The sequence below is a fragment of the Ananas comosus genome, linkage group 7 (assembly GCF_001540865.1).
Source record: "Ananas comosus cultivar F153 linkage group 7, ASM154086v1, whole genome shotgun sequence".
Lineage (NCBI taxonomy): Eukaryota > Viridiplantae > Streptophyta > Magnoliopsida > Poales > Bromeliaceae > Ananas > Ananas comosus.
In genome coordinates, this window is record NC_033627.1 from 7634572 (window position 1) to 7658795 (window position 24224).

A 24224-nucleotide genomic window follows, 5' to 3' on the forward strand; every position below is an offset into this window, starting at 1 on the left:
GTATCTGCCCGATGTAGTATCGGTACTCGGTTCAGTACCGATACACACAGCCGAGTTCCACAAAACCCGAGAGCTGTTCAAATCTGCACTCTACTGAGTTCCGGTACCTCGTATCCAGTACTGGTACTCAACACAAAAACTGTAGTTTTATAGATTTTGGTGTCAAAATCCGTTCTCGCGCTCATTAAGCTCCAAAAACAAGCATATACTCTCGAAACATCAACCAAAACTTCCAGAATAATTCAAAATACTATTCTCACACTAAAACCCTACAATTTGCTAAAGTTCAGTGTGCTACATGTACACTCAATCACCTCATGTTACAAAACTCTCTCTTTTGGAGGTATCACCGATGACACCTTTAAACTTGTCTGGCAAAGCTGCACCACTCCGAGAACTAAAGTCTTTAATTATGTGATTACTTTGTTGCAATAACATTCTAACAGCGAAAAATTTGGCAAAAAGAAATTGGTCGCGACCACTAGTGTGCATGCTATGTTTAGCAGACTCAGAAACCACTACGCACCTATTCTTTTGATGCACCTTCGAGACTGAAGTATGGAGAATCTGTTGTACAATAAGCAATGCCCCACGACCACACTACTACAACCGTGGGAAAATAATATTGATTCAATTTGGAAGGCGATGAGGAATGCATTGGACAAAGATAATCGATCGAAATGGGACACTTCATTTGCTACTGCCAGAAGCTATGGAAGGAGCGAAACAATCGCATAGTTAGAAACAAATGTAGGAATCAAAATCAGCTTGGCAATTTCATTGCTGAAACACCCAACGTTTGGTATAGGACTTTCAACCAAAGCTATCCTTCGCCACATGGAAACTTATAGAAAGACACAAGTAATTTAGTTCTTGCAGATACCGAGTGAAACACAAGAAAGCAAACTATAAACGCACTTCTTTTTAAACTTTTATTTATTTTATTTTACTTCTATTTTTTAAAATTTAAATTTTTCTCTTTTTGTTTTCTCTCTCTCTCTCTCTCCTATATCCTTTTTCTTACCTTTTAAATGAAATGATATGTTCTCGTCTTACTTCAAAAAAAAAAAAAAAAACTACTGCACAAATATGAAGTGCAATACTGATGGATTTCAAATAAGAGATTTATGTATCCAAATGGAACCTAGATGGTACAGCAGGAATGCGTGCCTACCACTATCCCTATTTTTAACCGGCGACCCAACAAGGCCTTGATATTTCTAGACTAGAAGCCACAATCTATTGACCTGCACATTGAAAGGAGATTTCGCAAACGCATGATGAATTACAGGATCTTATGCGTAATTGCCATCCAGTTTTAAGCTGACACGTTTTACCAAATGATACCTGATCTGTCGCGACATCCATGGAACAGAGAATTAGCCAACAAAACACGAATCCACACGGACACAACTTAACCTAGATGATGGCTATACGAATTAGGAGATCGTAACCAAATGCCCCGTTTTACGTCTCTCTCTCTCTCTCTCTCTCTCTCTCTCTCTCTCTATATATATATATATATATAAATAAAACACCATAGAATCCAAAAAAATATAAAAAATCTTATTGGATAGTGATCATGAGCACTATGCTTAGAGCTAAGGTTGCTTACTTACCATGGGCGACTCGTATAAATTGAAGAAACACTGGCCGTTTAAAATGTTAAATACAAGTTCACATTTAAAAATATAATAGCCAGAAAATTAGAATCAACGTACCAAGGAAAATATAATTTACAAGAGAGCTGTCCCTTACAAGTACTAACGGCTTCAGTTACATTCAAATACCTCTTTCACCCTTTCCTATGATGCATCCTCAAGCGTCATATCTTGAGAATCACAACCTTAATACGTAATGAAACAGAAGAACAAGGAAAGGAAAAAAAAAAAAAAAGAAAAAAAAAAAAGAGAAGAAGAAAAGAATAGAAAAGAAAAGAGAAGAAAAGAAAAACCTCACTCAGCAGTCAGCACTTTGATGGGGGCTTGGGTAGAACAAACATATGCTCACGGCACGGGCAACAGTATCTGGCTAAAAAACGACAAAATAAACAAGACGCTGCTGCAGCAGATGTTCCAAGCCTCGCATTTCACCCTTTGTACCTTCGAAGCCCACTTGGTTAACTACAGCTGGTGAGGATTTCGAACTCCAGTTGGACTGGGAAGATTGCTCATGCTTGCTGTCCTAAGGAGTTTGCGGAATTCGTACAGACTAATCTTCCCGTCTTTGTCGATGTCAGCCTCTTCTAACAGCGGCTCAATAGAACCCTTTAACCCAGTGTGCTGCACAGCCAAAACAGATATATGAGAAGACAGTTCTGCTAATTTAGTAGTACTCTTACGATTTATTTTCAGATATAGTGAGTCCGTGTTTCTTAAAGAAAAAAAAAGAAAAAAAAAAGAAAATTAAAATAAGAACTCAATCAGACATCTAACAAACAAAAACCACACTGGAGAGATGAGTTACCAATCTAAGTTCCTCGGGCGTGATATACCCATCTCCATCCAAATCGAATTTATCAAAAGCAGCCTGGCAACGGAGATGCCACTTTTCAGAATCATGCTCGGCCATCTGGTGAACGTGTAAAGTTGCCGTCACGAATTCTTTGAAGTCCACAAGCCCATCCGTGTTGCTGTCAATCTGCCATTATTTTGAGAAACTTTTTACCATTTTGTGAGCAGTGTTAACAAAATTGTTATACTTAGTTATAAGCAAATTCAAGGACTTTTTTTTTTTTTTTTTTTTCATTTAGCACCTTATATTTTTCTTTTCCAAATGAGCCCTACAAATTTAAAATATTTGCAGGAATGATCCTTTCCTTCTTACGCAAGTGCCAAGCTAGACAGGTAAGTTGAACACGGTAATTCATTTACTGCATTCAAATATGATAAATGAATAACCGTGTTCTCTTTGACTTAATCCGCATGCTGCAAAGGCAAAGAGAACACGATAGTCCGCATGCTGTTAAGGCAAAGCGAACACGATGATTCAATTACCATGTTAATAAGATAAATGAATTACTGTGTTCAACTTTAAATTCCGATACAACAGCCGCATGGTAAGGAGAGGATCATTCCTGTAAGCATAAATTTGTAGGGTCTATTTGCCAAAAATAAAAAAATTAAGAGGCGGCTAAAGGCCAAAAAAGCCCCAAATTCAATGTCCACAATTCTTTGCTTTTCTTCCTTCCTTTTTCTTTTTCTTTTTTTTTTTCTAACCAACCTTAGTCAAAGGTTATATACATACGCGTGTGTGTATATATAGATATGTATGTATGTATAGATATGTATGTATATATAGATATGTATGTATAGTTGGGCTAGAATACTATCACCAGTAAACGGACTTCGTTGCTATCGATTTGTTTTTTATGATAAAGTCTCAAAAAATCGATAATCAACATCATTGAACATGATCTAGACGACTTAAAGATTTAAAAATCAAATTTTATGTTTTTTCGACACCACTGACCTAATGACCAAAGGATTGCAAAGTTTATAATTTTAATGGTTGATACAATGCATTTGCTCGTTTAACGGTGTAAAAGAATTCAAATCAATTAAATTTTTGCTTAAAAATTCTTTGAAATATGTAAAACAAGGTCTACACTCTTGATCTTGATTAAGAAATTCCTATCATCACTTTTGAACAATATTTATTTTCAGTCTTTCATTTTTCTGCCCACTTGATGCACAAGATAATATCGGAATAATATGATATTCGACTTTTAGATATTTCAAATGAACTAGATCATGATCAACAGTGCCGATCGTCGATCCGAAAACTTATTATCGAAAACAAATTGGTAGCAACGGAGCCCGTTTGCTAGCATTAGTATTCTAGCTCAACTCTCTCTCTCTCTCTAAATATACAACAAACATATGCACATATACAGATATGTACTAGTGTGTATATATATACACACTAGTTAAGTGTAATGCAAATGAGTGTCACAATTATTTCAATAGTTATTTCAAATCAATATAAATTTGTGCATCATATTGATCCAAAAAAATAAATTTTCAAATAAATAAAATTCATCTTTTCTATTTTATTAGAAAATATATGCCATATCCGAATTCAAATTTAAATGGTTGCTGTTTACAATAGTTATATAGTTCTATTTTCTCTTTTATATACATTGGATATTTCAGTATGTTTTTCGAATTTTGACAAATCCAAAATTTAAGCATGTGTTTTAAACTAAATTTAATGAAATTTTAATTCATTTTCAATTCAAAATAAAAAATTTAATTTTAATCCACTTTAAAAATATTTTTAATTTTTCATTCAAATTTGATATCCAAAATTAAATTTAATTCACGACTTAAATTTTAAATTTAACTTAAATTTAAAAATTCAAAATTTTAAATTTAAATTTCATAATTAAATTTCATCTCTAAATTTAAGATAAAATATGAATTTAAAATCAAATAAGATTAAAATTTAAATATATATTGAAATTCAATTCAAATTTGATTGTTGGTTGCAAATAACAAAAAGTCAATATAACAACTAAATATTAGTAGATAGTATTGAGATAATCTGAAAATATTCACCTAAAAGGAAAAAACATGAAATAATATAGAAATATTTAATTAAAAAATAAGGTTATCCGTAAGAGAAGAATAAAAATTAAAAGGTTGTTTTATTATATTCTTTGTTCGCGTAAGAAAAGAGAGGAATCGAAATTCTTTTTTTGTCAAAAAGTGGGTCTGTCGATAGACCCAAATTCAAAATAGGTGCTAACATATTAAACAGATATATGTATAGAGAGAGAGAGAGAGAGAGAGAGAGAGAGAGAGCTAGGCTCCTATACTATCTATAGTACTAAAGCTCCGGTACTAGTCTCATTTTTAATCTTAGGGTATTCAAATCAACGATCTACACCGTTAAAACTAATATAGAGTATTTGAAGTTTTTAGAAATAAAATTTATATCTTTTCGACATAGTTTACTTTATGATCAAAGCATTTCAAACTTGTCAATTTTCAATGGTTACTATGACAAGTTTGTAGTTTAGCGGTGTAAAAAAATCTAAATTTATTCAAATTTTGATAGAAAGTACTTTAAACTATCTAGATCAAGGTCAGCATTCTTGATCTTGAATACAAAAGTCCTATCTTCAAATTTTAAAGATTGTTCAATTTTCATTGTTCATTTTGACATGATTTACTTATTACGATGTTGAAAAAGAATAAAATTTTATTCCTAAAAACATCATATACCCTAGATCATATTTGACGGTTTGGATCGTTGATTTGAACACCCTAAGATTGAAAACGAGACTATAGTACCGCAGCTCCGGTACTATAGATAGTATAGTAGTCTCATTCTATATATATATATATATATATATATATATATATGTATTTGTGTATATGTATAAAGATAAAAAATAGTTGTATTGTGCATCCATGAGTTAATGTGGGAGGACTGAGATTTTTCTTATATAAATTTGACGTCTTTTTAAATATTATCGTGTGTATTTTAATTTTAAACTTGCCCGTCAAATTTCAGCAAAAAATGATTTAAAATAAAGATTTTACCCGATTATTCCTTTTCACTTAAAGTGAATAGTAACCTGCGTTTCCGGTTGTGACCGAGGAGAGAGGTAGGGAACGCGAATTGGACTCCATTTTGGACGATTCGATAGCTTACTTTCGATGGTCCGACTGTGCCAGAGCCGACGACATTGATGGATTTTATGTTCGACACACGATTTTCGAGAAAACAACTTTTATCGCTGGGAGGGCATTTATTCCGCGTTGTTCTTGCCTTTTAAGAGCAATCGGTGCTCTATTTTGTGTGAAAACTTACGAGCGGGGGTCTTTCTACGAGAGAGAGATATTGGAGAGGGACTGGTTCATCAATTTGAAGCCTTGAAGAACTTTGGAGCAATTATACCCTATGAATAGTGGTATATAGGATTAGAATGTGGATTTGGGGATTTTAGAACCCAAAACCCTAGACCCCAACCCTCCTCTCCTTCTTCTCCACCTGAGAGGTCAGCCACCGCAGCCGTTGCTGTCGTCGGCCACTAAAGAAGAAGAAAAGCCTTTCTTCTTCTTTCTCTTCCTCTTTCTCTCCAACATTGAGAGGTGTGAAGCGAGGAGCTCGAGCACCCTTATAACCGTGCCGCCGTCCACCGGGACAGCCGCTGCCGTCCTCCCGCGACCCTCCCCTAGTTGCCCCTGGCGCCGTTGTGCATCAGGGAGTCGCCGCGGCTGAGGTGGAGCTCCATGGTGCATTTGCAGCCGGCCGCTGCCGCCGTGCTGCACCGCCACAGAGCGACGCTAGAGGTCCCAAGGAGTCCACCGGTGCCGCCCCTTGCAGTCCCTACCCGCCGCCGCAGCGATCCATGATGCTCTGGCCACGGGTTCTCACGGGATTGCCGCAGCCGCCGCTGCCGCTACCTCCTGCCGCTGGCCAAGGGTCCCGGCCGACTGCCCTGGTTGCGGAGACCCTCCCCTGGCCGAGGCTCCCTGTGCTGTGCCGTCGGCCGTCAATCCCGTGATGCCCTAGCCCTACAAGGAGGGTACCTAGGTAGAATCCAGGGATTGCCTTGGCCGAGCTCCATTTTTCGGCCACCGGAAAGTTCGGCAAGCACCCGAGACATGAGCACTGCTCCTGGGATCATGTGGAGTCCCGTGCTCACCTTAGCTGCGATCAATGAAGCTCCGATGTGCGCGTGGGAGTCGATTGCTTCCGGGAGTGAGCCATTGGAGGGGTTTTTCTACTATTTTGAAGCCTTCCGGCCGTCGATTGCGCTCCGAACAGCAAACACGAGCATCATGTCGAGACGAATCAAATCGACTAGTTGGTTGGATCCATTGCGACACGGATCAGGGTAACGAGCTCGAAACTCACGTTTATGTATTATTTGTATAGTAATTAATGCTATAATGGGTTATTTGCAAGTTGTATGCAATGGAACCCCGCGCACAGCCTCGGACAGCATGTAATCGTTAACGACCCCTTGACTGATCGTCAAAGGTCCGGGAGCCGTTGCGGAGTGAAAACGGGGTCCCGCGGCGTCATTTGGCAAAAATTCACCCCGATCGGACGCGGTTCAATTTGCAGTTTCCTCACATTAGTAATTCGAATGTCCTAGAGACCCTGCCAAGCCTTGTTGGCTGGTTGTTACCGCCACCTTTGAAGACTGGAGGCAGTGGATGAGCGACAGAGGGGTTTCAGTGTGTTTTCTGGTGAAATCGCTGATAGAACGCGATTTCGCGTCGCGATGAGTTTCCGGCTGCTTGGTCGCCCCGAAAATCATCGCCTAGCCTCGTTGGCTGGCCGCCGGGGTCATCTCGTGTGTTTGGAGGCGATAGGTGAGCGACGAAGGCTTCCCATGCCAAAGTAGACACTTTTGAAAGCCCGGAGCAAAACAGTCGACTGGGGACGATCGAGTTGACCTTGGTTCTTGTGTTTTCTGCCCGAACACTCAAATGAATGTGTTTCAGGGTAGCGGATGATTCATGGCATGAGTCGGTGTGTTTCGAAACTTTTCGTGGGTCTCGCGGGCATCCTGGTGCGTTTTTGGGATTCCCGGCAAGTTTGAAAATCGATTTTGGAAAACCAACCCCGCATGTGGTTTTGGGTTTGAGAGCGATGTCTTTTGAGTATGTAGGTTTGGTTTCTAACTCGGTGGACCTGTCGTAGGTCCAGTCGACGGTTCTGCACACCGCAGGAGCTAGATGCAGTTGCGACACAGGTTGGTATTTTGATCTGAAGTCGGTTCAGTAATGCACGCTCAATGATGTTTCCTCCACCCTTTCCTGTTACTTCCGGCATATATCTTATACTCGAGCCTTACACCACATGAATTCGACTCTAGCTCTACTTAGCATACTCCTCTCTTGTTTGCTATGACATAGAAGTAGAGCGATAGAGGTTGCTTATACATGATCGTATACATCATTGTTGACCTGAGTGGTCGGTTCCCGTAGACGCATCATTGTTTACCTAAGTGATCGGTTCTTGTGTATACCCCATTGTTGACCTGAGTGATCGGCTCTCTTGAATACATCCTAGATGACCAGAGTGGTCAGTTCCTTTATACTCTTGTCATTGTTGACCTCGTACTTTCATGTAGACCTGAGAAGTCGGTACTTGCATACTTGTGAGGATGTTGACCTTGTCCATCCCGGTTGACTTGAGTGGTCGGTACTGGTATACCAATGTTGTTCCGATGACCTATTGGTCAGTGTGCTCTGAGGGGCAGTGATTGTCGGCTATTCGCTGACGGTTGGCTATTGATCATATTTGCATCTATCGCCACAGCTCGTGAGCATTTCACATACATCAATGGTTTGGCCAGCACAAGAGGGTGTTTTTTTCTGAAAAAGTGGTCGTACATCAGACCCGTAAGCCGAGCGGCCATTGCTAGGGTTATATGCCAGGTGGGCGAGCATATCGTGGCTTTGCCTGAGATCCTTAGATCGACACGGCGGTGTAGATTGGGTTGACGGATATAACTACAGTAGCAGTTATTGCATACTTATTTTCAGTTCATCTCTTACACTTATTGCTACTGTAAACCTTTCTTTCCCTATACCTGGTTACCGGTGAGTATGCTTGCCTTCGTCGGCTTGTGGTACCCACTGGAAGACCCTTTGTTGGTTTCTCACCCCTATTTTCCCACAGGTGACATGGGTAGGATTGGTCGGGACGATGCGTAAGGCCATAGTTAGAGGGCCGAGATAGAGTTTCCCGATATACGGTATACGTTTTGATTATATTCCTTACTTAGCATCAGTTACACTTGTGGATAGCATACTCTTACCTTAACACCTGTTAGTAGATATTTATGTGGTTCAGTTCCTGTTTATACTTGTGGCTTTTGAGATGTTGTACTCGAAGAGGTTTTGGATATCGAGCTTTTGGACTTATGTGGTTTTAGCTTCGGATTTGAAACTTGACTTTCTACCCCTTGTGGTAGTGTTTTCAAAATAAAGACTCCCGTGTAGGAAACGATTTTCAAATGATTTTCTTGTGGTTTTTCGAAAGTTAGAATTTCAAACAAAGTCTTCGTGTGGGAGACATTTTCAACTAATAAGATGAATGAGAATGAATGTGAATGGATGTGACTAAGAACCATCAGCTGTATGTTGATGAATATTGTTCCTTGTACATCCTATACCGCTGTGTGTGTGTGAGTGGTCTGATTGCTAATTGTACATGTGCTACGTCGTGCAAATACATGGGAGACTCTGTCCATTTATTTCGAAAATTCTCTATATTTGTGACGAGTCCGTTACACCCTTGAGGGTCAAGGTTTTGAAAAAAAAAGGGCAGTTTCCACCAACTATGATTTATAAAGATAGTCCGATTTCGAATTGGCTTTCAAAAAGGACCTCGAGGTGTGACATAATGTGGACAGAACATTATTGTATGCCCTAGTAGTAGCAATTCTGATTGCAGCTAAGACATTGCACACACCATAAGGTATGACTCAATGGTAAATAATGGCTGAAAACAGATTTTTGTATAATGTATGCACATATATTCAGCACAAAATTTCGTTATCACCACATGTTTTTGATAATCTACAACCTTCAGTTTGTGAGAAAACAAAAAGTTGTAAACAACATAAAACTAGGATTCCGTAAAGCAGACTAAGTGGGTGTTTGGTGTCGACTCTCGAGAGTGGTTTTCAGGCCAAAAGTGATTTTTCCATCAATGAGCGTTTAGTAACACCTTTTTTCAAATCTGATTCTGACTTTTAGAATTAATTTTTTGATTTTACAAGCCCAAAATTACATTCTACTTGAAATTTCATCTGATTTTGTACACAAATTTAAGTTTTAATTTTAATTTTTTATACAAATTTTAGATTTAAATTCAGATTTTAAATTTTAAATTATAAATTTTAAATTTTAAATTTCAAATTTGAACTTCACATTTCAATCAAAATTTTAAATTGAAAATTTAGAATTTAAGATAAATTTTAAATTTAAGTTTAATTTTTAAATTTCAAATTTCAAATTTTAAATTTCAAGATTAAAATTTAGATTTTAAATTTCAAATTTTAAATTTTAAATTTCAATTTTCAATAAATTTAGACTTTAGATTTCAGAATTGAAATTTAAAATTTTAAATTTTTAATTTTTAATTTCAAATTTAGATTTTATATTCAAATTTCAAACTTTCAAAATCAAAGCTTTAAATTTTAAATTTGATTTTAAAGTTTAATGTTTATTAAAATTTAATTTAAATTTTAAAGTGAAAATTCTAAATATCAAATTTTAAGTTTTAAATTTTTAATATCTTAAATTTTAAATTTTGATTTTAAGTTCCAATAGCAAACTTTAAATTCTATTTTAGATTTTAAATTCAAAATTTTAAATTTAAATTCAAATTCCGAATTATTTTAAAATAAAATTCACCAAAAAATTGTTCGCAAATGGCAAAATTTTTTGCTAAACAGCTTTACATAATCATTTTAAGAAAATCATTTTCCATCTAGACCCAGCTAAATGCTCTACATGGAAAATAAAAAAAAAAATCAATTATGCAAAAATCAATGTATAAACGCTCTCCAAACCAAAAACAATGCAAAAATCACTTCTCCAACAGCTAGGCCAAACAGGCCCTAAAATTAAAAAAAAAAAAAAAATCAATGTATGATATTATTTGCCAAATACTTATGTCATTAATAGGAAGTAATGTTATTACTGATCTACAACGTGCATTTTGAGAAAACCATATGTAGCTAAATGAAGTCAGAGAACCATATGTAAAAAAATGAAATCATCTCAAATAGAGTTCTAAAATAAATAAAGAAATAAATAGGTTAATTTATATAGCTTAAAATTGCATTCAGTTCATCTATTCCAATATTTGAAATATATGTTCCTTATGCATAGTGGCTGATTGCTAGCAGACGAGTTTAGTGACTTACTGCTTGAAGGATCTCTAGGACGCGTGGACCTCTTAATCTCCACGGAAGGTCTTTTGCAAGAGCCTGTTTATGAAGTGAACATAGTTAGCACTTAGAAGTATATTAATCTCCAGCCCCCAAACACTTAAGAAGAAGAAGAAAAGCAGTACTAAACATTTGTTGGTCAAATAGAACAACAGATATGAAAATAGAAGAAAGGCATTTATGTGACATATCCGAAAATCTAGTAATAGCTCCTTTCTTATGCAGTCCTTCAGAGAAGAAAAGAGAACAGCAGAAGAGAAGAAATATTTTAAAAGGAAATAAGAGAAGAGTTAAAAATAAAATTCACAAAGAAGCAGCTTGATCTACTCAGTAAGGTCATGAGATGGTAATGCACCAGAGGGAACAGACAAGTAATTAAGTACATTTGATGCTCAATATGTAATGGGAATCAAACAATATACTCTAATGTAATTGACTATATCACTATACAAAATTTTTGCAGCTCATGGCTAAATTTATTTCCCAAGTGAGCTGGTTAATTATCAACCTCCTCTTTCTTCCTAGCTTGAAACTCATTGCATTCAAGGAAAAACTATGAAAGGACTACATGAATCTTTTCTATGTTGAAGAAGATTTCTGGTCATCTGTTCACCTAAAATGCTTTTAATAAAAGACAAAGATCATTAGCAGTCAAAAAGAGCATAAAGAAGGCTTCCATTCAAATTAATGAGAAAGTAAGATATGAGAAGTAAAAGCATCTTTTTTTTTTTATGTTTATGAGTGGGAATAGCTAAGGGAATCAAATCAACCATTTTCTTGAAGATTATTTTGAACAATTCTCATTTGCACAAAAAGATGCAAATAAAAGAATTGAATAAGCATAGTCAGAACTCTGAAGATTCTGTTTCGTGAAGCTTAAGTACAACAAGCGATAGTGAGAGAAACACCATTGTAGGATCTTATCTAAGCACTTGAAATCTGAATTACAACTTATGGTTTACACATAACACAGATGTTCCAACAAAATCAATCACGAATCACAAAAATGATACGGCTATCCAGACAATGAGAAGACTAAACAGTCGCAAAATGAAAAGAAAAGAGGCAAGGATAGAATGGGAGTACATGGCACCGGAAATTTAAATGTGCATCGTAGTGTATAATTGCAAGCTATCTTATTTCATGGTAGCCACATGAGAGCTCAGTAGCCACTGATGAGAAAGTACTTCATTTTAAGAATTCAATAAATAAATTAACGAGTACTTACATGTCTCATTTCTTCTAAACTGATTGAACCATTTTTATCAACATCAATAGCATCAAACTGGTCCTTGAGGTCTGATAGCTCCTCCTCATCAAGTGTACTTGCTAATGCCTGAAATATCTCTTGATGTTTTAGATCCCAAATAATGATTTAAAAATAACAAATAAGTAATTCCATAAAATAAGAATACCCTTAAAGCAAATTGTTTCATGCGGCTGTACATCACAAATTCACGCATGTTGGATAGAACAGAAATATCTACTGGGATTTCAGATGCATCTCCACCTTCTCTCACCCACGGGTGTGCTGCAAGGTTGAAGTCCAAATAAACAGACAGAAAAAATAAATTAAATAAAAACAATGTGCCCATCAAACTGATGAGTTCCAACGATCATTCCACTCAAAATGGGAGAGAAATTTAAATGTTAAAATGAAGACCAAAATAAAATAAAAAAAAAATAGCATAAAATCATATAGAAGCTATATCATTTCTTTTTAAGCTCACAATTGAGCTATATATCATACATTCTTTCCTACTCAAGGACAAAGAATAAACTTGATACATACACAAAGCTTGAGCAGCAGTTAGTCTTGCACGAGGATTTTTCACCAATAACTTTATAATGAAATCTTTGGCGCTCGCACTTATTGTTGGCCATGGCTTTTTACGGAAATCAGGTTTATTCCTTAAGACCTGCAATTAAGCAGCTCAAGCATTAAAATTCATTTGTTATTCCTCATGGGACAACAGAACTACTGAGAAATATAGAATCTATTAATGATCAAGTATGCCATTATAAACTAGTAACATCAATCAACTTCCTTAACTGCATGTATCTACTAATTCAGCTTGAAGCTTAAAATCAGAAGGAAATGTCTATCTAGCATCAAGTTATACAATAAATTTCTAGTAGATTTGAGTTGAACATTCCAAGATCCATGAGAGAAGAGGATTAAAAAGTCCAGTAACCTCCCTGGAAATGACTAGATGCATAAGATATGTATATAACACCGGATAGCATACCACATTCAATCAGCTTCAATGGATTTCCAAGTTTCTTCTAAAAATTCTGCAGCAGAGAGCCACATCGTGGCAATTTTTTCTTTTTTTTTTTTCCTGTGAAGTAGCTTCATGAAAGGGAGTTTCTTATAATAAGCTGACACGGCAGATTCGAGTATTCACTAGCACTACCCTAAACAATTCCCAGGAATTAGCTGTTCTTTCTATGACAACTCACTGTCAAGCTATATAAAAGAAAAAACATGTACATTGTTAATTCTTTCATGATGATCCATGATCAAATTATATTTTGTGAATTCAACAACTTCTACTCAAATCTTTGTCATATAATAAAGGCTCCTCGACCATCCAATAGTGCTCACTAACACTAATTATAAAGTTGAAGTTAAACAAAAAAAAAGAAAAGCAGCAATACACTTGCATATAAATATCTGAGTATTTAAAATTATTGCTTTGAGGGGCACCAAATAAGAATGGCAGACGACTAAAGTCCAAAACTAATCATACTGAGGTTTCATAGACTTTCCATTTTCAAACATTAGAACTCAAAACTAAAAGTGAGAACAATGCCCTCCACTAAGTTTGCGAGGACATTAGAACACTAGATCATCACATCCGTAAGATAAAGATGACAATGCAATTCATTATGGTATATTCGTTCATTGCCAAAACCATATTCGCCAGAAAAGTAATTACCTCAACAAGCTGGAAAAATGATTACCTCAACCAAAAGTAGAAAAGGAAAAAAAAAATAAAATGAAATAAAATGAAAGAATTCTAGGAGAACAAAAGTTGAGCTAGATATGAAGATGAGACAAACTAGAGTAATAAGTACCTCCTTAAAAATTCCATCCTCAGTTTTATCCCAGAAAGGACGTCTTCCACATAGTAAAATATAAGTTATGACTCCTATGCTCCAAACATCAGACTCAGGCCCTGACCGGCGCTTTAGTACCTCTGGAGCAACGTAATAAGCACTACCAACAATATCACGAAACATTTTTCCTGCAAGAATCAGTTTAAGCTAAGAGCACGAAATCACTCAGATAATTACCGATAGGAATTGCTCTCACATGAACTTGACGATTGACAACTAATATGGTAACTTGCAGAAAAAGGATTCCTAAACACAAACCTGGCTGTATAAAGTCGGAAAGGCCAAAATCTGTTGCCTTTAGAGGTGAATCCTCCTTAGTTGATTTGAAAAGAAAGTTCTGAGAAGGAAAGCAGGCACATTCTTACGTCACCTGGCAAGCAATGGAATATTACCAGATTTACAAACTAAATATTAAGTCTCCCGAAGGTGTTGTATTTATACCTCAGGCTTCATGTCTCTGTGTACTAAGCCATGCAAGTGACACTCGGCTGCAACCTTCAGCATCTGCCTCACTACTATAGCAGCATCTTTCTCACTGTAGCGGCTATCCTTTCTGCGCACAGAAGATCAAATTATTATATCCAAATTATGTTCCAGGAAAATATTAATGCATACAGGATAAATTTAGTGTGTCAAGAATAGTTGCGTCAAGAATAGTAATGTCAAGAATAGAAGACGCGAGAAAATGGCAAAGCCAAGTAGAAGATAAAGAGTATAAAGCAAAAAAGACAGTAGAAGTTTAATCGTACTTGGCCAAAATTCGGTCCAGTAGTTCGCCACCTTCACATAATCTGGTAAAATTAAGACAAAAAGGTTACTCCCTTCCAAATAAAAACAGATAGAACATGCACCACTTTTATCAAAAGATTAGCGCAGATTAAACAACAGAGCAACACTTACATATTCCCAAAAAAAAAGAGAACTTTAATTAATTAAGATGCACAATCAAGCGAAGTTTGACTAAATAGAATTCCAATAGATAAAAAGCATGTCATAATGTTTACGTATTATGATCAAATTCAGTAGCAAGGTTTCACTACTTGAACATTTGATATAGAAATGATGAGGAAAACAGCCAAGAGAGTTAGCGATGAAGATGTGTGCAGCATGCTTAATGGGAGGAACATATAAAGCCCTATATGTTATTCAATTTTACCAGAAGAAGCTGCAAAATACTAGCTAAGAATGATCACTTTACAAACAATTAGTAATGCCGGAATAAACATGATTTCAAAATTCACAAGGAAATGGGTTATCTCAGTAGGTATTAAAATCGCATAATGTTTCTAAAGTATGGCTGCAAAAGGATAGTTACATATATTGAGCAACAATGGAGAAGCTTATTATATGCTGAATACGCTATTAAGCACATATACTATAAATCTTTGCAGACAAAACACAAAACGATGGCCAATATAGCACCCCCAAAATATCACCCTTTAAAGAACTCAAGCACTAGGAATAACAGCATTAGAAGGCTCGATAGTGAGATCCTGCAATAAAAAGAAACTTGGAATTTCGGAATACTTACTCCATAACAATATATACATAGGAATCATCTTCGTATGCATTATGGAAGTGCACAACATTCTCGTGATCTTTAAGGGCTTGAAGTATCTTTACTTCTCGCTTTACATCCTCAACAGCAATAGGAAGAACCATCTGCCATGAAATATCAAGAACCTCAAACACATTTGAACAATTATATGAGAATTAAACGCACAAAGAACGAAAGGCAATAATCATTCATTACAACATTCGAGGTACTTAGCAACCACAGTAACTAATGCACGATAATCTTTTCAGCAGATATGATCACTTGACATTAGGGCTGGCAAATGAGCGAGCCGGCTCGCGTTCGACTCGATATTTGGCTCACTCGAGCTCGACTCGAAATTAAATGAGCCGAGCTTGAACAAAAAAAAAGGCTTGAAATTCATTTCAAGCCGAGCATGAGTATTACTCGGCTCGTTCGAATTAGGCTCGAAAAGCTTGAATATATATATATATATAGTAGAGCTACTATGCTATCGAAAGTATAGAGGGTCCGGTGCTTTCGATTTTTTGATTCTTAGATCAACCTCTTTAATCAATTCTTATTTTTGGATTAATATTATTATATTACCTTGTAGGGACCACTCAATCCTAGGGATATTATTTAATCCTAGGGGGACCGCAATCATCCCAACCATACAATTCTTAATCAAAGGGTTAAAAATTCGAAAACATCAAATCCTCTCTATATATATAATTATTTATTAAAAAAATATATATTTTAATTATATATACGCTGAGTGAATAATCTGAGTTTAGTTAAAATTGGGCCAATGTTGTTGGCCCATAAAAACAAACTCAATAGACAAATAAAAGAACAAAATTTCACTAAATTTATACATTTTTCCTTTCTTTCTTTTTCTCACCGAGCTCTAAATTTTTAATATATTTCTCTCTTTCTCTTTTTCTGTCTTTCACCCTAAGTGGCCAAGCCAGAAGCCCTCCAAGTTCAAGTAACAGCATATGCCCGCCGTTGCCTACCTTACTATTAATTGTATGCTTGAGAAAATATACATAATATTTTTAAAGTAAAAAATTATTACTCATATAAAATTTTAATTTTAGTTATATATGATTGGATAGTTTAATCCAATATTTATCTATATAATTTAATTATTTTTGACTGCATAAATGAAAACTAATAATATGGAGATTGAAGGCGGAAGAAAAGACATGTGAGGCTAAAAAGATTAGATATTCAACTCATTTTTTTTTTCATATTATAATACTATATTTCATATAATTATTTTGTACTTTGAACTATTAGACATATTTTTGTATCAAATTATAGATAATGTTCTATACAAATTAAACTATTGATCGTATGATGTTGAGAATTTCAAGCGGCTCGTTTAGGGCTCGAGCTCGCTCGACTCGAAATTAGGCTCGCTCAAGCTCGGCTCGAATTAATTTCAATCCAAGCTTGAACTTAAATTTAGGCTCGAAATTAATTTCAAGCCGAATTTGAGCCGAGGTAAGCTCGCTCGAGCTCGGCTCGTTTCCACCCCTACTTGACATACACAGTGGTCATACATTTTTATGTTTTGAACGTAATGAATCCAGACATTAGACAAATATAGGAAATAATTTCTGGTTCATTGTAATTTTAGTTGCTTGGATGATGGTAGTCCAATGGTTAGCACTCAAAAAGAAGGTCTTTCTCAAATACTTTGACAAAATACGATCAGCGCGATGAGAGAAAGATCAAGTATTGAATGGAACTTGAAAGAGAGTTTGTTGCACTTACAATAGCAAGGAATCCACAAAAATCACCGGGCATTTGGTCGAACTAAAGATCAGATCGTACCTATATATAGGCTTAGATCTCCGCAATTCAGCTGTAATCACATTTTCTAAACTGCATTTCGATCATAGCACATCCAATGCTGCTTTTTTTTCCCAATTGATAATACATTGCCTAATTGGGCGTGAGATTATTGTGTCATATTACACTTCAAGGGTTAAGCAAGAAATATGCTTGACACTTCAAATTTCTTCTTTTGTTTTGCCTATTGGCCGTTTGTTCATGCCATCATGAACTCTCAATTAGTAGGTAATACCGATTCACACACACCCTGAATCAGCAATTATTAACTCATTTGTCTAAGCATTTCTACATCAATAGAAAGTCACGAATTTTGGGGATCATTCTTAGCTACATATGCTAAACTTGCTATGTTTAGGCCAACTACTAAAAATAGTTAAATACAGAGGTTTAAAACAAACACATTTCTTCCTTGTTTTATCTTGATTGGACACTGAGTTCCAAAGAAGTAGATGTCACGATGTCAACTGGTCATAGAGGTTCCTCAATGATTATGAAGAATATTGTGAGCTTTCAGCTGTAATGAAGTTGACCCTGTATTTTTGATAAACAGTTCGGCACGATGATTTCTTCTAATTGGACTCCTAAATGCATTAGAGTTTAGGGCGTGTTTGGTTCGCTCCTTTTTCACCATGGAATCGGAATCGGAATGGGTGACTCCGTTTGTGGGTGTTTGGGATGCGGGAGTTTCATTCCGATTCCGATTCCCGAGTGGAATGGGAATCCCCTAAACACCTCTTTTCCCAATCCGGCCTAAGAGGCTGGATTGGAAGTTGAATCCGGACGGAATGGGAATTTATTTGGATTAAATTAAAATTTTCAGCTTTTTTAATTAAAATATGAGTTTAAATTTAGAAATTAAATTTATAATTTTAAATTTTAATTTTAATTTGAATTAAAAATTAAAATGTAATCAAGAATTTTGAATCTAACTTATAATTTTGTATTTAAGTTAAATTTTAATTTATATAAAGTTTTATTCTAATTTTATTTAAAACTTAAGTTAAATTTATGGATTCAAATTAAAATTTAAATTGTAATTTTAAGTTTGAATTTGAATAAATTGAAGTTTAGTTTTATATTTTGAATTATCCACTCAACTTCAAAGTTTAATTTTTTTTTAAAAGAAATAGATTTAAAACTTTGACATTATTTCAAAATTTTGATGTAAATTTTTAATATTTAATTTTCAGTTTGAATTTAAATTAATATATTATAAAGATAAAGTTAGTATATTAATTTGATTATGTTTTTTATATCTACCTGAACCAAACACCGATAATGGGAATGATTTATTCCGATTCCGATTCAGATAACGAACCAAATAGAATTAGGTAATGAGTCATTCCGATTCCGATTCCAGCTTATTTCGATTCCGATTCTTATTCCAATTCTGACTTCAAACCAAACGCGCCCTTAATGTAATTCAACCCAAAGGTTTGAAAAGATGATTTGAACTAAAGGGCAACCATATGCACACGGCTTCTACTATTCTAAGGCTTGGAAGGAGTAAAATATGCAACAACTTTGCTGCCATAGAGAGGGTGATTAGCACTCTTAATCCCAAGCTACAATGTAGTGACTTCTAGGTCAAATGAGATCCAGAAGATCTAACATGGAATATAGTACTGTAAACTTGAATACTTCTGCGAGTGCAGAGTGCACCAAGTTGTACAGCATTCAATGGATGGTTTCGGAGTAAATAACTTGATGCTCGCTGTTCACAACTTTGTAATTCCTTTTAACTGGGTGAAATAAAATGGTCAAAATCAACTGTTTATTTTAAAACTGAGTAAGTCGTGAAAAGGGATATCGGGTCAAAACCCTACACTAGTAACCTTACATTACAGGCATCAAGGGACCTAGTAACACAATTTGATTGAACCCAAATTCCATGTTTGGGGAAAATCAATAATATATATAGATAATCTACACTTCCAGTTCTTTATTATAGCAGAAACTATTGCTTAGGCAATAGGCGGCATCTATTAGACCAGACTGGACCAACAAAAGCAAAGGACACACAAATTGTAGTTTTCTAACCATAAGACACAGTCTACACTAGCAAAAAGACCAAATACTTCATATCCATTAGTCTTAATTCTTAAATCATTGATAGAATATAAATTTCACAACTACCTATTATTAGTAGGCCCAATATACATTGGCAATGAATTATAACTGCAGTGCTCCTAGGAGGACTAGAATAATTTGTCAACGCACATACATGACTAAGTATTATGTTTCTAAAACATATTACAAGCCTGCTATTAAAGGAGAAAATAACTTTTCCAACAATTACACATTTTCCATTTTAATAGGCTAAATAACAAAAGGACACCTTGCAGTTTAGCCTTTGTCTCAGTTACTTCCAAATATTAAAAAATGGCATCAAATGCAACTTGCACTCTGCCAAATGTCTCAAATAGGCCCAAAAATTTCAGATGATTGTTGAATTAGAATGTAAAACTTCATGGAAAAAAAACTTTAGCAAGAAAGGAGCAGAAATACATGAGTCAAATAAACACTCCAACAAACTGCTAATTTTGGGGGCTCCCACCAAAAAGGGGATTACTTTTATCTAGTTTTAGATCTATAAATTAAGCTTCAACTTCAATAGAATTTAGATACAGAACCAACATGAAATGCTTGCCAATCTTCATGAAGTTTTGCATCTAAAGTTGACAACTATACCAAATTTTGTGGCCTATTGGAGACAATGGCATAGAAAAGGTTGAAATTGATGCAAATTTTTATGTAGGGACCCAGCAATTGATATGGAGGATAAGGAGCAAGAGGGAGCCATAAAATTTAGCCTTTTAATAGATGAAAAGTCCAAACTACGACCTTTATCGTTGATGTGAATCACGGAGAGTGTGTTGATAATTTATGAAGCTTGAGAAGGTCCTTATACCTATTCTTCTTTATGCCAAATCACTTTCTTGATATTTGTGGCAAGGTAGAGTTATTGTAATGACTCTCTCTGCCTAATGTCATTCTGTCAATAAGATCAATCTTAGATTTAATAACAACCCTTGAACACAAATAGCCAAGAACATCCAGGTTCATTCCAACATATACCTAGCCGCCCGAATGAACATGTTTCATTGCGCAATCAACCAAACTGAACTTTTGTATTCGACCGAAGTAATTTGCAAAACAAGATAACAACAACCTAGTGATCCATATGAATTCAGATTCCCCAAACAGATCAGATCAGATCAGATCGGATCAGATCAAACCGAAAAGACCTACCTTATTCTTGTCGATCCTCTTGACAGCCACGCGCTCCCCGTTGGAGTTGTCGGTGGCGACGAAGGTGTAACCGAACTGGCCGTGGCCGAGGAGCTTCCCGATCGAATACCTGGCGTCGAAATCCTTGGCGTAGCCGAATTCGGTGCGTTTACCGCAGGGCAGCGGGCCGCTCGGCCTCTTCCTGTGCCCCTTCTCCCTCTCGTACGGCTTCTCCTCCGGATGCTCCGATCGCTCCCGAGGCTTTGGCGGCGGCGCGGGCACGCGATGGGCGCCGGAGGAGGTGCTGCTGACGTGACTGCTGCCGCTGCTGGTGGAGCCGCTGACCTTGGTGGCGACGGAAAAGCAGGAGCCCATCCTCGTCTCCGCTTCGGCTTCTTCCCTTAATTAGGGGATTGGGGGAGAGAACCATCAATAAACAAAAAATGAGAATTTGGGGGGGGGAAGGGTGACGCGACCAGATGTTTAATAGGAGGGAGATGGTGGGGAGCGGTGGTGAGAATTGGGCAAAGAAGAACAGCTATAGCGATGGGGCCTCCTTCCTTTCGAAAGGGAATAGAGAAGGTGGAGAGAAGGTTTGAGGAAGACGGTGGGAAAGAAAGAAACCGGTCAAAAGAGACGACTTCCTCTCCTTCGTGTGTTGAAGAGAACCAGACAGACGAGATTAAAAGTGAGAGAGAGACAGGGAGAGATGGTGGTGGGTAACGGAGGGTTCGGGTTTGAACGGTAAACGCCCTCCGTCCCGCTCTCCCACTCTCCCACGCTCCCTTTCTCCCTCCTTCCTTTCTCGTTCTTCGTTTTCTTCTTTCGCGTGTGACTGGATCTCCTGAATAAACAAAAGTTATCTACCGCGCTTGCTTGCTAAGTCAAGATTGGAAATAATGGAGCGGACTTTCCTTTTTAAATAAACTTATAAAATTTTTTAATTGGCTACGTAACTTTTTTTTTCTTAAAAATTTATTTGGCCGAATAGTTCTCTTCTTACCAACTAACTTTTTTTTAAATTTATTTGGCCATCCAATAGTTCTCTTCTTATCGATCAACTCAATGCCATAGTAAATAAAATTGCACTGTATTTAAAAAGACGATAAATTATTCACCATCTTCTAAATTTTTAATTAAAGAAGTAAATTATTCACCGTCATTCATAAACTAGTAAACCATTCACCGTTTTCAAGATTACTCTACCACATTCATTATATTATTAACTTACAAACTTAATTGGAACGTGAGGTGGCGGGGATAGAAAGAAATTAAGCCAACGAATAATTTGCCGTTTTTATGTGATAGTGAATGATTCACAGTCTACTTACTCCACATTCCTTTTACGACATATTTCAACAACAACTAGATTTTCAACAATACGGGACTTTTGAGAATAATATCAACAAAGAAAATTCGGCAGAATTAGATTTTTCAACAATATAGAACTTTTGGGAAGAATATCTGTCACGCCCCGGGGTCGAGGATTCCTCGGGCTCGCCAACAGATCCACCGCGTACACAGGAAGCCTTGTGTACACGAAGCGATAGAAGCACCTGCAACAATACATGAAACACTACAAGAGAGTAACAGAGCAACTAAAACAGAAATAAATAGTCACATGTACATATATGTAATCCAAGGTGTAATATGTTGAAACTTTATTAGAAACTAAGACTGTACCTTCTGCCATAATTTCAATTTCTGTACCCAATCTGTAGGCGGCGATTTTTGCTCGTGGTTCGCCCTCGTTCATGATCTGCAAGATAGCGGGACGTTTCGAGTCTAATTCCGTTATCCCCGGAGATGAACCCATCACAGAAAATTTGATTAGGGTAAGACCGGGACTCCCGTATGTTATATTTATATACAACTTAATGTAAAGATGTTAAATCATGTCCGTCCATCAAGGACGTGTCCAGATACATCCTAACCGTTAGATCTTCCGTAACTATAGATTGACTTGAATAGATCGACTGTATTTTTATAAATCGCCTTGAATAAATCACGTGGGCCACATCCAACATTCTCCCACTTGGCCAGTGATATATTCATATAGGCGACACAAAAACTTTATTAGGTACCAACTAATTACACAGTCGAAATCTCCCACTTGACCAAAAAATTACAATACTTTGATTATAGCGGTTATGTCCCAAAAGATAAACACTCTCTTCCATATATCAAAAGCACATATTCCTTAATTAAATAACTTTATGAGTTACAACCGTATGAACTTATTATAAGTTCAACTCAGAATCCCACTTTAGTGCACAATAATACTTTAATGTATAAAAAATAACTTTATGCGCATATGTACAAAAACCAAAATATGTTCTTATTTAATAAGAATAATCTTTAAAGTCTTTATACAAGAAGAAACCACTTAAACTGTAAATGGACTCAAGATACCCATATGATGAATATGATCCTTGAACTTGTTTGTCGGCATGATGAATATGATCCTTGAACTTGTTTGCCGGCAATGCTTTAATCATAGAATCAGCAATCATCATCTCAGTCCTAATGTGTTGGATATCCACATTTTTCTTGTCATATTCTTTCACAGCAAGATACTTTATATCAATATGTTTGTTGCGATCTGTAATTTGACTATTCTTGGCAACACTACAAGAAAAACCATTTTTAATGGCCGTCAAAATGGCCAGCAAAAGTAGTGCAAAATGCCAGCAAAGATTAATGCTGGCAGTTTATAAATTGCCTCGCAAGCAACTGTCGACAAAAGAAAAGAGCCAGCAAAACAATCTTTTACTGACAGTTTGAAGTGCCAAAAAAACTATTTATCATGGCAATTTAAATGTGTCACGCCCCGGGACCCAGCGGAAGCCCGCCCGGCGCGTGCCCAGACCCGCCATACGTCTAAAACATATAAGGCGTCTAAAACAACGATAATTAAAGCAATAATAAAAGGCATTTAGGAGTATCAGAGCATGATATAATACTAAGTTCTACAATAGAGAAAGGAGCATAAAGCTGGAATCCACTAATAAAAGCATAAAGTAATACAAAGAAAATCCCAAATATAAGTGCTAAAAGTAGATACATAGGTGGTCTCTATACATGGATACAAAATCTCTCACTCTCTCAACTACAAAAAGAAAGACCAAACCACCTAGGCAAAGAACCGCTCCTCGCTAGCTAGCTATGCGATCCCCTTGCCGCGATCCCGTGCCTCCGCCGGTGCAGAAGGCTCTGAAAGAAACCACAAAAAAGAGGGCGTGAGAACTATTAAAAATAGTTCCCAGTGGGCAATTACTGACTTCAGTGAATGCACCACAAGGCCCAAAGCTACAAANATGGGAGCTAGAGTCCTTCCAATCAAACCTAAACAAAGGTTCTAAACCCATCAATTTGGTTCCAAAGCCCTCAAATCGAAAATCCCCAAATCTAGCCCTAGAATTCAAAATCTAGGGTTTCCAAAAAGGAAAACTACCAAAACATGCTCTAAAGGAGAGATCATGAGTACTCACCTCACAAGACGTCCCAAACCAAGCTCCAAGCCAAGTGGAGTTGAAGATCTCCTCTCAAACGAGCTCC

The 24224-nt window shown here is 36.4% G+C and overlaps 1 protein-coding gene across 1 annotated transcript; it reads right to left on the reverse strand.

Annotated features, from left to right (window-relative positions):
• On the reverse strand, nucleotides 1657-21511 carry LOC109712942 (calcium-dependent protein kinase 4-like). The gene is made up of 13 exons (XM_020236767.1): nucleotides 21291-21511; nucleotides 20688-21066; nucleotides 15585-15715; nucleotides 14803-14844; nucleotides 14495-14606; nucleotides 14312-14390; nucleotides 14012-14181; nucleotides 12723-12849; nucleotides 12346-12461; nucleotides 12159-12266; nucleotides 10907-10969; nucleotides 2467-2640; nucleotides 1657-2282 (listed from the first exon to the last, which is right to left on the reverse strand). Exons 2-13 carry the CDS (start codon nucleotides 21039-21041, stop codon nucleotides 2124-2126), a joined length of 1635 nt encoding a protein of 544 aa, XP_020092356.1. The 5' UTR covers nucleotides 21042-21066; nucleotides 21291-21511; the 3' UTR covers nucleotides 1657-2123.